Source organism: Theobroma cacao, chromosome 1 (assembly GCF_000208745.1).
Source record: "Theobroma cacao cultivar B97-61/B2 chromosome 1, Criollo_cocoa_genome_V2, whole genome shotgun sequence".
Classification (NCBI taxonomy): domain Eukaryota; kingdom Viridiplantae; phylum Streptophyta; class Magnoliopsida; order Malvales; family Malvaceae; genus Theobroma; species Theobroma cacao.
Window position 1 is genome coordinate 33,904,477 of NC_030850.1, and position 17,544 is coordinate 33,922,020.

The 17,544-nt window shown below is 35.3% G+C and overlaps 1 protein-coding gene and 1 long non-coding RNA gene across 2 annotated transcripts; one reads left to right on the top strand and one right to left on the bottom strand.

Moving 5' to 3' along the window:
* LOC18614017 (mitochondrial adenine nucleotide transporter ADNT1) lies at positions 11,268 to 15,451 on the top strand. The gene is made up of 8 exons (XM_007051553.2): positions 11,268 to 11,736; positions 11,901 to 11,949; positions 12,051 to 12,214; positions 12,600 to 12,637; positions 13,007 to 13,119; positions 13,419 to 13,532; positions 13,968 to 14,312; positions 14,968 to 15,451. The coding sequence occupies exons 1-8, from the start codon at positions 11,579 to 11,581 to the stop codon at positions 15,049 to 15,051; spliced, it is 1,065 nt and encodes a 354-aa protein (XP_007051615.1). The 5' UTR covers positions 11,268 to 11,578; the 3' UTR covers positions 15,052 to 15,451.
* LOC18614018 lies at positions 15,890 to 17,001 on the bottom strand. The gene is made up of 3 exons (XR_001926191.1): positions 16,745 to 17,001; positions 16,266 to 16,593; positions 15,890 to 16,176 (listed from the first exon to the last, which is right to left on the bottom strand). It is a non-coding gene; the product is annotated as an uncharacterized LOC18614018 (long non-coding RNA).

Genomic DNA, 17,544 nt, shown 5'->3' on the forward strand with positions numbered 1-17,544 from the left:
TTTGGGCGTTTTGGTATTAGACCACAGATACACAGCACACAATTAGATTTTGACTTGCCCTCCGGGCTTATTCGCGGGAATTAAGTTGTAAGCTACATTCAGTGCACTGATGCCCATCCTTTCCAACGCGTCGACCGTGACAGATGACATGGCCTATCGCACATCCTTTCCATAATTATGAACAAGAAAATTGGACGTACTCCCATTAGTCCCTGAATAATTACGAAGAAAGAAAAAAGAGAAGGTAAATTAAAAAGAAAAATGGTAGCATCAAGGGAAGGAAGAAACAAGTGTCAAAGTCTGACTATTTCCTTATATTTTTGTACGCAAAATTACAAGTGATAAGTCTACAGTTTCGCATTCACCAGTGGTCCTGAAAACCAGGTAATTTTGACGAACTATTTTTGTACGATTTTCTTGGTCTGTGAAAGAAACAATTCGAATTCCTATAAACCTAACGGGTGAAGGTTCCGAGGCAGAAATTGCATTTCGTTTTCTCCTCCACTTAAAATTACGAGGAAAATGACTTGTCAGTTTATGAGTTTAGTACTTGAAATGTTAATATTGCATTTGCAATGGTTAACGGAATGCAATATTAACAGGAGGCACGACAGGCTTTGCATGACAGTTTTTAGTTGAAACCTTTTGGCTGACCAATGAGTGGGTAGCTTATTGACAAGCACACCCACGCTTTAAACTTGAAAAGTGTGTGAAGTTTGGGGACCCATTGGCGCTTCGGTACAACATCATTTGTTACGAGAAATTAGAAAGGGTGGTGATGTCAGATAACAGGTACGTTTCTTTTGCTTAAAAAAAAAAAAGAACGCTTTTCTATAGTGAATTACAACTACTTTCTTCTATAAAATTAAAAATTATTGATACAAAAATTATCAAGTCTTGGAATGACGGCAATAATTTCTCATGTCATCACAAAGGTTTCCCAACCTTAACAAAGAAGAATTTACTTTCTGATAATCAGCAACAAATATTTCAGACTTTACAAAGAGCAAATAAATAGATGAAAACTTGTTGCTTTTGCCCTCCTTAACTTAAGCCTACACCCGACAAACCATATATATATATATATCAAATTCTCCACAGTCCATAAAAGGGGAAATATATATCCGCTTTCTGTTTTTGATACGAGGCCATATAGTTTTCAGTTTGAAAAGATGGTCCGACTCAGACCTTATCCTGACAGCGAGTGCTGCTCACATATTGATTCAGACGTGGTTTAATAGAATAAGTTGGTTTGTGCATGCGCAGCGCGATGATTTGACTGGACAAATTTCAGGTGCACGAGATAGCAAAACCTATTCTTTCAGTACACAAGAGGCTGCATTGCATGGCTTTATGATATAGTTAGGCAGCAGCAACATTTCCCTCAATTCCACAAGGTTCACACTGTGGGCGAAAATGATATTGACATTTGGCATTTTGATAAGTGAAGCAGCTTTATTTATCTAAAAAGGTGCTACAAGACAACAATCTGCACAACACGAAACAATATCATCAACACAGTCCGAAACTAGAAGAAAAGTTACATCAACAAACAAAAGTACTTCATTGGATAGGTATCTCTTGAAAATGATACTATTTTTTAAATTTGAAAAAACAAAAAACAAAGAAAATTCTATTTGTTCAAGTTGAATGATAGGATGCATGCGTTTTACCTTGGAAGATTTTCAATGGGCATATTTATTGTTCATTTTAAGTAATCTTACGAAAAGCTTAATGCATACCTTGTTAAATCTAATTGAGCTAGAGTGGTGCATATTTACAATAATAACTTGTTTTTTTTTCTAACATATGAGATGGTCCAAGAAATGGAGGATTAGAACCTTAAATTCTATTCTTTTATTTACTTATTCGTTTATTGGTCAACATACTTTTGGACAAGAGCCTTTCCACATTCTTTTATTCTTTTCTTTTATTTGTTTTAATTAAAAATAATAAACGACGACAACGATTAAGTCAAATATGAATTATTACAAGCTTTGAAACTTTAATCAAGGGAAACATTAATAGAATTTTCTATCATTACACGTGAGGCAAGTGTAGTGAGGTATCCCATGTTTAGGAGATCTTCAAAATCGCAGTGGTAAACCCTCCTCCTTACTTTTGGCTTAAATGTTCACAAAGTTCCAACACACATACCTCTAACTCTAATACGATGTTAATTAAGAATTGAAATAATTGAAAAGCTAATCTTTTAATCGGGAAGGAAATATGCCATCAACGTGCATGGTAATGCAAGATAAATAACTAGCATTTCAACAATCGCGACGCCATTGCTAAAGATCATCTAAGAAGGAAACAACAAAGGACGTCTTAATTGTTTTGTAGGATCAAACTAAATCGTGGGTGATTGTGAATTTGCCACCACCAAGCGAGAGAAATAGTTCAGCGGAGAAAACAATTGAATCCACAGGATTAAAGTGGAGATGCAAAGTCAAAAAAACTTATCGACAATTCCAATAATTTCCATCACACATTATTGGTGTTTCACATTCAATTGAACTCATTGGTTATCTCTGTTGCAAGCGGCGCCGTATAATTTGTGGTTGGAAGCAGCTATAGCACATAAAATTTTCTGTTGCCTCATATTTGCATACGGAAAACAGCTCACCCCGGACAAATGAGAAGGCGGAGAGGTGACTGTTAAAACTTACATGTAAGCATATTGGAAAATTATTGAAGGGAAAAGCTTGCCCCGTGAAAAGCTCAAATCAAGGACAGAAATTCCTCTTATGTATATCCGGGATATGTTATATCATATTTGGCTAAAAACTAAAAACCTTCGATCATGAGATGCTTTGTAAATAGATGCTCTTTTTCATAACGGACAAGCAGCTGCTTCAAAAAGGCCAATTTGCAGTATATATATATATTCTCTGAAGCTGTCCATGAATTTTTTTAGCAGGATTAATCATTTATGCTAATTTAAAGGAGGTGGGAATCTGTAGTACTCTATGATCTCTCGTCTCTTTGTTTCTGATTGGCTTTTGTTGTTTGGGAGGCGCGACTGCCAACGACAGTCTACTGTTTTCCCATTTCCCCAACTGCGATGATTTATTGCCTCGTCTTGTCGTTCAGCAAATCATCCATCCTGCTGTACAAGGTGAACATTACGAGGAGTAAAGCAAAATAATATGGGGTACTGTGATCATTTCGCCCATCAATAATTCTTTTCTCTGTTCCGAAATCAAACAAAAAAGGAAAAAAGAAAAAGGATTCTCTATTGAAAATAATGCACCTGGAAGGCTGAAACATTAATTAGAAAATGGACCCTTTCTAACCGTGTGTGTGTGTATTAAATTATGGATATCCAAGTAAAAACTAGTTATTTTTTCTGTGAATTCTATTACATTGAAAATATCCTTAATGTATAAGTATAATAAAGAACTCTACACCTATTATCAATTGATTTTAAATTGAATATTAATTTAAAATCTATATAATTATATAAATACACTTTGTTCCTGCCATTTCACTTTTCTTTTCTCTCATCATTTCTGGCCTCCAATCATTAGGTGGAATTCAATTTAAAATCAATTGATAATAAGTTTAATTATCTTGGCTAGTTAATCAAAACATACAACCAGTACAGTTTTTTTATTTTTTTTAACAAAGCAATTTTATCAGTCTTTCGACCAACATAGTATTGTAAGTCTCCAGTTGATTTGTCAGACACTTTCTATAACATAAAATTCCGATCAAGGCATAGATAATTTGAACACTAAAAACGTGCAGCTTGTTATTAACCATTAAATCACTGTCCTAAAGCATGCAGTTTCTTTATGCTTAAAGGTGAGGGTATACTATATAGTGACACCAGTTAATTTGTGGGATTTGAGATGCTGACCAAAGGATTTGGTTGGATAACACTTTGAACTTTCAAGGTTAGAGAAAATGGTGAATTTGCCTTGGTTAGGACACATTTCATTCTCAAAGGTTTTCATTCCAATAATTGGCGATATTGATTGTCATTTTCAAATTTCTAACAGGAATTTATTTCAGCACATGTTCTTCGTGCTTCATATAAGCGCCGAAATCAGTTTCTGTTTAGCTTTGGGGATATTGAGGTAACATGTGCCCTTGCCCTTTGGAGCTCCATAATTCTAGCACAAGTTCTTTTTTTTTGGGGGGGCGGGGGGGGGTTAATTAGACTATATTTTGATCTTACTTATTGATCTTTATTACTATTAAAAGGATTGATTAAAAAAAAAGCCGAAGAAAACTTACTTGCAAAGTAGAGAAACAAGACCATTTTGCTTTACTCTTACTGTTATATATGTTAATATAGTAATCCATCTTAGTAAGAGATTAAAAAATTCAAACCCAATCAACATATCCATTGGCTTGCCCATTGACTGTAAGAAATGCAATTGATTAGAACAATGATTAGATTTTCATATTGTTCTCAAAAGCCCCCACCCACTCTTGGTTTTTTCCTTCTTTTGCCTAGTTAGTACCCCAACTTTCTCAAAATGTGAAATAAGTGACTATTGAACCCGCCGACAAAGATAAAGAAGAAGCAGAATGAGAAGAAAAGCAACAGTGATTTACCCACGTGGAGGTAGTACTAAACCTTCGGCCTTGTCCAATAAAATCCCACAACAAGAAACGAGTGACCTTTAAGTTCTTAAATATGGTTTTTTTGTTCTTTTGTTTCCTAACGTGATAAACGTTTGCCTTTCATCTTTTGCTTTACTTAGCTTTGCTCGAAGGGACTCCCTGCCTGCCCGCCCGCCGTACTTGGTGCTCTTGTCTTAGCACCGACCGAAAGGCTGCTGAATTTTAGCCATAAACTATCATATGTCCTTAAAGCTCGACTGTATTCAACTCAAAGCATAGAGACATGAACGATGTTGTAGGTTTTTTCTTTTGTCTTATGCGTCCTGCTCCTACTCTCCCCACCTACATAAAGGAATGCTTTTCCTGCCGACGTCGGGAAATCTGCCAAAATTTCCATAGGGGAAATCCAACTTTCTTGGTAACAATTATTGGCTCCCCATTGCCACATGCGGCTACAGTGACGTTTTAAATTGGTAACTTCTAGATTATTTTTCGACACACAAACTAACAACACTACATCTCAACCTATTAATACTTAATTAATTGAAACAAATATATGGTAATCCTCATTGGTCAAATTAATCGAATATTACTGTGTATATTATGGGTTTACTTTTTCAAGGTTAATTAATCCTTTAAATTAATTCATTAATCAAGTATTAAATAGACTTCCAATTTTGATGCTTGCCTCACGCGGGTTCCCACTGTGCATTTTCATATATATCGTAGGTCCCTAATTTCATGATCTGAACAAATTAAAAGAATGATTTTCAAGACGACGTAATCAAAGGTTGGCCTGATGTAGCATTCCTTGAACTTTGTTTAATGCAATAAACTAAAATTAATTAAACATAATAGCGTTACTTAAAAAATGATAAGCATTCTTCTTGCTCCATCAATTATTTAATTCCAATATCTTTTATCTTCCTTACGTCTAAACATGAATACTTTGTTTCTCTCTCTGCTTTACGTGGAAAGCAAAGCAACTTGCCGATTAAAATGGATGCAAGTGGACGTTGAGAGAGACCTAAACTCTAAAAAATAAGAAATTTTTGAATGGGTTTTTCATCTGATTATTAACTATTAACAGGTCTGATAAGTTCCGATTATATGAAAAGAAAAAAAAACATTGAATTCGGAAGTCATGACAAATTTGGGTATAATAGGCTGCCTGGAGGATATCTCAAAAGCTTCATTTACTTAATTATCTTGCGTTGCCATGAGTTTTTATCTTACAAAAAATATGAAATACCATCTCCATCTTCTTCATTTTAATTTATTTTTTAAAACAAAAAAAAAAAACACTTTAGGTAAGGATGAAAAAATTAAGATTTGAGCATATGTATTTATATACGTACACATACACATAAACGTCACATTACCAATTTCAATGCACAAAATTAAAAAATAAATAAAATTTCAAATCATAATTAATTTCAATAAGACATACGTTTAAAATCTTTTAAATTCATTAAAAAGGAAAGCTTTTGCTGTCATGTAACTCATGTTTAATTAACTTGGGTTTTGAATTATGATACTAATATTTTGTTGTTATTACCATGAAAGGTAATCACTCAAAACAAGCCATAGCTAATCCCAATAACCCACAGTAAATGCCACAAGAAAATCCTCCCTAAGAAATCCCTAGGTAAGATGACCACGTTTAATTTTCCTCCCGTTCTTTCACTGTTTTTTCTTTGAGCTCTTTTAGCTCTAATTCCACCACCTCCACGCTCTTCAGTCCTAATCAGGCTATCACCCACCAGGCTGTCAGAGAATGACACCCATCGTTGCATGGCACACCCTAGCTAGGCTAAGGACAACAAATCCTGACTTTTTTTTTTTTTGGATTTTGGGCAATGAGTTATGCTAATAAAATCACTTTTTTTAGGAATTGAAATTAAAATATTATATCTTTAGTCAATTATGATATATATATATCTATCATATTCAAAGAGATACTAAGTGTTTAAAAAAATCTTCATGTATGAGACATCAACTAATGCTTTTAAAATATTTAATTCACCTGTCAACAATTATTGCTATGATTAAAATTCAATCATGTACCTGGTAGACCCTAAGTTGGAATATAGATTCGCCTAGGATGATGAGATACTATATTACTATTGATCAGCTAGGTTAAGGAAAGGACCCTTTGGCTTCAATGTCTCGATTGCTCGCTTGTCCCCAAGTTTTTGTTTAATTTCGTCATGATTACAAACAGTTCATCGAGGGGACAAATACATATATTTTGCCGATTCTTTTTCCAACAAGACCATGCTGACCATATCATGGATTCATGGCCAAAAGACAAGTGCCACTGATGAAGCTTCAGTATTTTATCATAAAAAGGAATCTGCTCAAGGTAACAACCTTGTTATCAATTTATCCAACTTAAACTAAGATACACCTTCCAAGGAGGTACAAAGGGATTCCTGGAAATGGTTTTTCCTGATAAAATCATTTAAAGGTCGAACAAACAATTGAGGAGTTGAACTTTGATGATGTCAAGGGGTTAGAAATTCAATGAAAAGAAATATCAGGGCCCTTCTCGGAGTAAAAAAGCATACAGATAGAGAGAAACAGAGACCAAGGGACTGGTAACTGCTGATTAGTCACAAAATCCCGGCTATGAAATGATTGGGACAAGTTGACAATCATAGGAGAGGTGCATGTCAGATGGAAATTAAATCCGTGGTTTCATGGTTAAGTAAACTGATCCGGGTCACTGGAATTGAAAACGATTTATGTGGTACGAAGTTCATGCATATCACTCTTTGCACGCATACATTAATCTGTGAAGGGGACTTTCTTGGATTCTAAAGAACCCACCAACTAAACCCTTCATGAATTGACCAGAATTTGTACCTCTAGGGCCAGTAATACATTTCCATTAATTTGTTGCATTCACAGTTCTTAAATGTTGCTTGCCTTGAAGGGACCTCCGAGCAGCCCTAACCCGATTCCCGACCTTTGTAAGCCGTTGGTTATTTCCCAAATCTGTCAGAACCAACTGTTGGAATATAAATTGTTCTTATTGCCTGGTAACTGGGGTAATGTGAAGTGAATGGTATGGGCTGAAACTGAGACATTCAAAAATGCTAGCATAACCATTATTATTGGGCTTTGGCCCTTCGGCTGATGAAATAATTCCCCTCGAAACCATTGTTTTCTAGGCTCAACGTGCTTTGTTCAATGTTATATTTAACAAGCATAAGCATTTGATGCAATAGGAAAACGCCTTAAGGTCCCAGTTGATTATTGTACATTTAATACTTAAACCATGTGATGTGCCGCTTGTGTTCCTAAATGTTGCCCAATAGATTGAAAGGTCTCAAAACCATTGAATAGTACTTGCATTTCAATGTAGATGATTTTTTTAACTCATTAAACTCATATAATCCTTTTTAACTAAAATTGAAATTGTCTTTTACGTGCAAGTTAGAAAAACTCACAATTGAATCATTATATTACTTCTCGTTCATGCATGTATCCGTTTATTCATATATATTAAGAAAGAATATCCATGTACTCTGAATTGTTGCTAATTATAATGATGCAAAGTCACAATTCCTTCTTCCAGTGAAAAGCTTTGAATTGAACTGATTCATTCCCTTTTTTTCACTTTTGGAATTGCTTTCAGCCTCGAATGTACTACCAAAATTCAACTTATGTAGATTATTTTGTCGGATTATGTTCGGGAAAGTTAGATGACATGTATGGGATTAAGCTGTAAAGTACTGACAAAGCATTTGTCAATTGCAAAATAAAGTTTTCTTCTTAACTGTGCGATGAGAAAATGTGTGTAGTAGTTCTGGGTACAGACATATTTGCTTAGAAAAAAAACAAAAGCTTTTCTGATCTTCCCCTTTTTCTTTTCGCAAAAGACAGAGAGGTCGCATGGAATACAGAAATAGGCCTCAGAGACTTGGAATCCAAGCTGTTGCCGATACTGGGCCCAAAAACCAGATCATTAGTAAAATTTTGGTTAAGGGATCCTTAATGTAATCATCAAGCATTGATTGCTTCATATAATGATGATTAATGATGGTCATTATCAAGCAATTACAAGACTTTTTGATGCAAAATCAATAATTAGGATTTCCGTGAGTGAATAGCTTATTGCTGATGATAACTAAATAAATATTATGATATACGACAGCCGCAATTCTGTTCACTTTTTAAAAGTGTGTATATCATGTAATCTTTATGAATCATTATATTTTTTATTGTTTTATTAGGTTTTTTTGTTTTGACAATGATTTCTCATCAATTATGGGAGTCAAGATCATGCTCTCATTTGTTCTTGTTAATACACTACTAACCTAAAACAATATTACAAAAGTTGAGAAAAAATAAATAAAAGAGAAAACCCTTTTAAGACTTTCATATTTGAAAATCTGACAGTTATCACTATTCACTAAGAAGATCTGGCCTAAGGGCCGAACTGTAGCCCATTAGGCTGGTTTCTCCTACAATGCTGAAAAATTGACCAGATAAGTGGTTCTGGGCTTTTGCGACCAAGATGGGCTAATATGACAGGCTTAATCCTCTCTTCCTTCCGTACGGTCCAGCCTATGAAAGTTAAGCTAAGAGTGTAACCAACTAACCCCAACCCAACGGTTCTCCGGGCTCACGTCGAGATGATTTTTTATAGCAGAGATCATCCAATCAGCTTTAAATAGAAAACCATTGGCTCAATGATAATTACATATATAATTTTTATTTAAAAAATTACATTCAAATTATTTTATTTTCGAAATAAAAAGGTAATGAAATAAGAAGGCAATAGTATAGTTATTTTCAGGAATTAAGAGGCTTGCAATAGTTGTGGTCGTGTATGGTTTGAATTTGTTGTCCACATAAATGGCTTCCCGAAAATGGAGACGAAGTGGGCGAGTGATGATGATAAGGATGTCTTATTTTCTGTTGACAGTTTGGACGCGTGTGAGTCATTTTGTTGTCTCTATAAATCCATTATATAAATGTCTTTGTAAGGATAGGTGGCTTACTTTTAATTTAAATTAAATAAATAATTGATTAACTGTTATTAGTCAAACTATCACTTATCATTTCACATTTATGTATTTTTAACATAATACTAATATAAATATTAAAAAATATCATATGATCATATCATCATACCATATCAGCATATCATATCATTATCTATATAATATGTTAGTATACCGTATTAGTATAAAGTAATATAAAATAATAAATAATATTTTAATTAATTTATTTAATTAAAAATAAAAATATAATATTTAATTAAAGATAATAAAATTTTATTTTAATATTTTTAAATAATATATATTTTAAAATGTTATACACACAATTTACATCTATTTTCTTTAAAATCACAATTAATACCCTTTTCAAATTCAATCACGTCAAAATCTGTAGTGTCAAATTTATACTTATCTTATTTTTCTTGTTTCTTGTATAATGTTGACATTATTAATATATTTCATAGAAGTATTATTTTTAAACATTAATGACAAGGTAATTAGAAAATCTGCCATTGACTCTGTTTTTTTCTCAAAAAAAGAAATATTCCCTGAAAATATACCTTCAACTAGTATTTTCTGAAGGGGACCCACTTAACCAATAAGAAGATGCCATGACGTGTAAACTGAGCAACGCCGTCAAACGAATCCTCTAGGTTTCCGTTCTCTGGCAAACGCAGTACACATAAAAACACAAACTGTAGGAACCGTACCGAATGTATATCTCACTCGCGAGTGTTGTTTCCCAATTATGCTATGGTTTATTTATTTCTCATCTAACGTAATAACGATTTAATTAGGTGTTACCGAGACCACCCCAAGATAATTGGAGCAGCTCACCCAATCCGTTTTCTCCTTTTTGTCACCAACAAGTCCTGGTGTGTTCGGTCTTTAGTGTTTTGAAAAAACATAATTTGTAATCAAGTTCAGATCAATCATTAATTTGGTATATTGTAATATGCTTCAAATTTATTTATTTTTGTTTATTTAAATTATAAATGTGTCTAATGTTCAAACCCAATGATATTAATGCAAGAATATTTTGTAATATTGAATATCATTTTGAATTATAAAATCATCTAAGAAAATTATTTTCCTGATGAAAATCACAGTTAAAATTTTAATATATTATTATTATTTTTTAATTTATTATGTTAAATTTAATTTGACATAATAAATTCAGTTACATGTGAAATGAATTTATTTTTTTATAAGTTATTTGAATTTTCCTTGAACAATATTTGGACTTAACTTGTTCTTTTGTCAAATTTGTAAAGTTAAGTAATATTTTAATATTAGGTTTGAACTCATACTCAATTAAACTTAAATAAAACTATATAAAAATTAAGTTGTGTTTGAAAGCCTTGAACTACATGAGTTCTAAAGTCTACACTTTAGACTTGAGTTTCGGAAGTTGTCTTTCATCACTCCTTGAAACCTTTTAAATTTTTGCATTTTTGTTTTTTATGTTCTGTTTTATAGAAATATTTTTTAAAATTTTAATTTTTGTAAAAAAATAAATAAAAAAAACGAAAGACCAAACAGATAAAAACAGTAACAACAGGAACCTTACTGAACCCAAACACGCCCATTTATCTTGCATGAATCCTACCTAACAAAACCCTTCTCACACCTCCACGTGACCACCGAAGGCCCTTTTTTCCAGCCACAAGAACTTTTTCAACCCCACGCGCTCTCAGAGCAACGGCGCGCACGCTCTCAAAGAGTTGAGGTCTCACTTTCCCAAGCACCCAAGGCAGCCGTCACCACCACAGCTTTCTTTAAACCAACGACACAAAAACTAGACAAAAGAGAAGAAAGAAATGCGGAGCCTTTTTTTGCTTTAAATCGCTTCGGAGATCCGAGCCGATCGACCGCCGGGTAATCCTTCGCGATAGTCCGAGATCCCCTGAAGCTACCAGAAAACACTAGTTAGGGTTTTGCGGCGAGAGAGGACTTAAAAGGATTTTTGAGTGTGTTTTTGGTTTTCGATGGCTTCGGAGGATGTGAAGACTAGCGAATCCGCGGTTTCGACGATCGTGAATCTAGCCGAGGAAGCGAAGCTCGCGAGAGAGGGCGTTAAGGCCCCTAGCTATGCTGTTCTTAGCATCTGCAAGTCTCTCGTCGCCGGCGGCGTCGCCGGTGGAGTGTGAGCTCTCTCTCTTTCTCTCTGTCAGGAGTGTTTTTTTGTCTTGATGGAAATTGTTTCCAAGAAGAGAACGTTGAATTTCTCAAGTTTTAAAATTGGACAATAAAAATGAAAATTGTTTTTGAAATGCATATTTTGTTTAATTTATCGTTTTTTATATGCAGGTCACGAACTGCCGTTGCTCCCTTGGAACGTTTAAAAATATTACTTCAGGTTCATTTTTGTTTTAATTTATTTGCTTTTTATTTATATGAAGAAAAATAAATACTTCAATTTCTGAATTGATTAATCTCTTTTGCGCCAAACAAATGCAGGTCCAGAATCCACATAGTATAAAATACAACGGAACAATTCAAGGTTTGAAGTACATTTGGAGAACGGAAGGCTTTCGCGGACTTTTCAAAGGCAATGGTACTAATTGTGCGCGCATTGTTCCAAACTCTGCGGTCAAGTTCTTCAGCTATGAGCAAGCTTCAAAGTACGACTCCTGAACACTGTTCAATTCAACTTGTTACTATTGTTTTGTTGGTCGACTAACTGATTCCACTTTCCCTTCTGTTCTCATTGCTAAGTTAGAGTCAATATCATACTGGAATTGGTTTTGTTTTTTAGGCTACTGTTTACTTAGTCCCTAAAATATTGACAATGGATCCATGTCTGACTGTGGACAAAAGGATGTTCATACTAATACTAAGCATAAACGTTTTTGGTTACGCAATTTCAATCTATCAGTCATAAGATTCCATGAGGGTGCTAAGTTTTCCTTCCTTTGCACTGCTTCTACCGTACATGTTCAAATTTTGTACTGAAGTACCAAGGCGTGTTTCTTTCTGCTGATGGTTCGTTGTTATTGTTTGTGACAGGGGAATACTGTATCTGTATCAACAGCAAACTGGCAATGGTATGTCTGATATTGTCATCATCTTTTTGCTGAGCAATCATCTCATGTTTGCATTATCTGATACACATAAAGAATTCACATATGATTTTAGGTTAATTTATGTCCTTTACATGCTCATATGGTCTTGCATGCATGATAATAATAGTATTATAAGAGCATTGGCTTTGGAATAACTTGTGGAACTTGTTATTACGACTAAAAATTATGTTCTATAAGTTCATTAATGTTATGAAGAACTGCATTCATGGGATAGAAAACCAATATTCTACATGGATGTTACCATATATGTCATGAAATTTGTATTCTGGTGTCCTTGGAATCTTGAAAGCTCATATACCAGTGTTCCTCTTGTTGCTGTTAATTCTGCAGAAGATGCTCAACTCACTCCCCTTTTACGCCTTGGAGCTGGAGCATGTGCTGGAATAATTGCCATGTCTGCAACTTACCCAATGGACATGGTACGAGGCAGGCTCACTGTACAGGTATTGTCTTAGATATCTTTTTACTTGGCAGATGCATGATGTTTCATCTGTTGTTTAATCTATCTCAATGTTATGAAGATTAAGCTTTGGAAGAGACTATTTTGTAGTAAATAATAAACTTTGGACATAACTTTCTTAGTTCTTCAATTAATTTGTATAAAATTTGAAAAATATTTTAATTCTTCAAATGAAATATTGATTTTGTTTTAAGCTGCTGCATTTCCTTTCTCTGATATCAGGGATTGTGCCTTGTAGTTTGGCGACATGAGCATTTAATCATTTTATTGTGTATATTGCAGACAGAGAGGTCTCCTTATCAGTATAGAGGAATGATCCATGCTCTGTCAACTGTGTTGCGGGAAGAAGGCCCACGGGCATTGTACAAGGGTTGGCTTCCTTCAGTCATTGGAGTTGTGGGTTATTATTTCCTTCTATTTGGAGTTTCATAGTTATATGGCTTTTTTTTGTTAATGGCTGTGATGACAGCATGCCTTCTTGGAAGAACATAAGGGCTTGGAAGAGAGAAAAAAGTGGGGAGGAGTGAAGCATCCTTCTTCCTGAGGGTTTTATAACTAATGAAATCTCCACTCCTCTAAAATAAAATTCTACCCCCTTTTACTTTCTGTTGAATTTTGTAATAACCTTTATGTAGTTGTTTTTACCTTTTATCATGCGAAGTTCTTAGTCTTTAGTCAGATCCATCTCACTCCTTCAAATTATGCATAATGCTTGGGTGGTCAAATTTGATTAGTGAGTTATTTGTTGGTGAATTCATTATCTAACCTGACAGAGAGGAATGTTTACTTTATTTGTTGTATGTTGATTTTGAACTCATCTTACGTTTGCAGATACCATATGTGGGTCTGAACTTTGCTGTGTATGAATCTCTAAAAGATTGGTTAATCAAAAGTAAACCATTTGGATTGGTTGAAGACTCTGAGTTGAGTGTGACAACAAGGCTTGCTTGCGGGGCTGCTGCTGGAACTGTTGGCCAAACTGTTGCTTACCCTCTTGATGTGATTCGCCGAAGAATGCAAATGGTCGGATGGAAAGATGCTGCCTCTGTTGTCACTGGTGATGGTAGGAACAAGGGCCCTCTTGAGTATACTGGCATGATTGATGCATTCAGGAAAACTGTTCGACATGAGGGCTTTGGAGCATTATACAAGGGTCTGGTCCCTAATTTTGTCAAGGTCAGGCTCTTTTCTTTCATTTCTGTTCACTTCTAGATAAGTGTAGGAATTACATTTTTTTTTTCATTTGATTGATATCTCACACGAAATTTTACTTTGGACAAGAGAAGACTTATATACTGAATGCATGAGGAATATTTTAATCTCTATTCGTTTTCTTCAACTGTCAAGAAGAATAGTGATTCGTATGCAGTTTGCATTATCCTAGACCAAAAGGTTCATGACTTTATCAAGACTTCTGCATTCTTTTGTTTTTTATCCTTGATGAGTTTTTGTGGATTTGGAAAGATTGAGGTCTAGTTAGAAGTAAGAGTACTAGTCCTGCTTTGGCTGAATGCATTTGGTTGTCTTGCATATACCCTAAAAACTTACTGCATTAAGCGTTTTTCTTTACTGATGCAAATGACTTTATTTTCCCAGAATGGGTTAGCTATTGAAGCTTGTAATTCTGTAACATTTCCACCCTTTTTTGGTTGTACACTAGTACGACTTTACTATATGTTGTTCTCTAGTATTGAAAAGAACATACTTGATAGCATGCTATTGTTGATGGTTCTTTAATATAATTGGCATTTTGTTGTAGATTTGAATATACAAATATATGTCATCCTTCAATGTTTCATATTTAATATTGTTTATCCATTTCTTTTTCCAGGTTGTACCATCAATAGCTATTGCATTTGTGACATACGAGGTGGTGAAGGACATTTTAGGAGTTGAGATTAGAATATCGGACTGAAATGGGGGCCAATTCAACTTGGTAGTTATTGGATGTGTGCTATTTTTGTAGGGCAAGGGGATATAGAGAAGGTAAATTAGGATGGTCTTTTTAACCTTTTTGTCTCACAAAATTTGAGTTGAGACACATGTACGAGCCTGTCCATAATTTCTTCCCATGGTTTCCTATGTTTCCTTGTGAACGCTGTAGCTTTCAGCTCCTCCTCATTCATGTGCTGTGTCAATAAGGATGAAGGAACAATGCAAGAAACACATTTGCCTGCCTCTGCATAAAAGCTGAGAAAGCAATTTCTAAGCCTTCTCTGCAATATTGATTGTGTTCTTTCTGCCGCGTTGTAGACATTTTGCTCAATAAGTAGATTGGTGAGCTTTAATATGAAGTGAAATTTTTAACTTTACAAGTTAGATGCAGTCAGTTAAGGTCAAGTATTGTTGCTAGGGTAAATATCCGGTGATGGATTTTGATTTCGTACTATTTCAAGGACAACAATTCAGCATGCATGCCGTTTATTCATCAGTATGTGCAACTTGGGATGAACCGTCAAGCACTATACCGCAGGCCTTAATTTCTATATGTGATTGTTGCTCTATGTTGTGAATGCATCCATGCATAATCATTATGGTGTCGTAGCTCGTAATGTTACCATAGATATTTGTTTATCCACTTCCCAGGTCGAGAATAGATAGGCACATAGTTGTAATTCCATATACTACTGTTACGTTTAGCAGTGCATTTGAATGAAAGAGTTCGATCCACTTTGGAAAAATGCAGAAGGAAATCTTGCAACGCTCCAATGCAAGACAAAGAAACAGGGTGGAGCAACAAAAGCTTACAAACAGAAAGTGAAAGAAAACAGTCACCAAATTCCATCTGGAATAACGTCTCTGATGTCTGCCGTTTCTATTTTGTCCCTTAACAGTGGGTTTAATGGATTCTGTTCGACGACAGCGACAATGCCAACGAAAAAGCTCCTAGAGGATATTTCACATGCTACAGTACCAAAAATAAAATAATAAAAAACCTGTATCAAAAGAATATTTTACATGCTCTCTCCTTCATCGTATCTTTTTCTTGTTCTGTTCTCTTCCTATTTATAACATTCCTGTCTACATTTTTCTGCAGTGCCTGAGCATAAGGCAAGAGAAGAGGAATATATAGGTTAGATTCCAACCGTCTCACCGGTTGTAACGTACAAAAGAAATATACAATCTTACCTAAAATCCTTGGGTGATGTTTGGATCCTTTGTGTTTGTCGTCTCATGAGCTTTACGTCGTTGGTTTCCCGTTTTCTGGAATGTAACCTGGGTATGTAGGCCTTGCCCTTATTAGCTTCCCGATCTTCAATACTTGTCTTCTCTGTGTCAACCAAATTTAAGCAATCTTCGTTGCGTATAGAGCTCAGTGAAAGAGCCACCATCAGGAGATTCAAATCAGAAAGATAAGTTGCGTTGGGCTCCCGCAAACCATCAACGTCACCTAACACAAGCTGACTTTCATGCTTTGTTTCGTTATCAGGTTGTTCCATGTTGTCCTGTCTCCAACCTGTACCAACAGCATCTTGATTATGACGACATATCCATGCCCTCCAAATAAAATCCACTCTCATAATTTGACAAGATTTACCCTTGATCGACCAAAAACCAGGGCCTGGAAGACCCCCATAAGAAAAAAGCCAAAAACAAAAAATCCTTACCTGGCTGTTACTTCGACCATAGAATTATCGATTGCATCGAATACCCTAGCGAGTAAAATTATATGTCCGTTCTCCCCTATAAATGATTTTGTTTACTGAATTTTTTTTTTTACCTTTTGATGGGTTGTTAAGATTCTTTCCCCCACCTGCACTCTTCTTGGTAGTGACCAGAAAAGATTTTCTTATAAAGAATGCAAGCGGTGGCTCATAATCTATAGAGCCAAATTCAGCTATTTTAACCTCTCTGATGCACCAAAGGAAGATAGAGAAGCAGGCTTTAACCCTCTATATTAGTCACAGGTTGTCTACGATTTAGCATATTTTTTTTTTAAAATGGATTTAGCATCATTTTAGTCGAAACAGTTTTACTAATCATAGGGGAATAAATGATTTCTAATTGGCCCAATTTCCAAAGACAATTTAAGGCCCAGCCCAGCGGTCCATTGCATATTTGCATTGCATTTGCCCGTGCTAGCCGCCACCCAGGGGCCTACAATCTACGTGGCTCGTTAAGAACTACTCGTTCCTGTGCTTGCAGTCCCGCTGCTGCCGGACAGAGTCGGCTACGTGCAGAAGGAAAATGCCACTGGAGTTGTACAAAAATTACAGAACCGCCCCTTCGATGGCACTGCTGTGTCTGAAAATCCTGGAAAAAATCCAAATCCCTGCGAGACTGTCCCCGACCAAATGCTTGTTTGAACCCCGACACCCTCTACCGTGTGCCGAAGTAATCCAAATGCCTGCACGTGAGCCACGTACGGTGTCTCTGTCGTCCCAAGTGGGGTCCCTTATACCCGTAA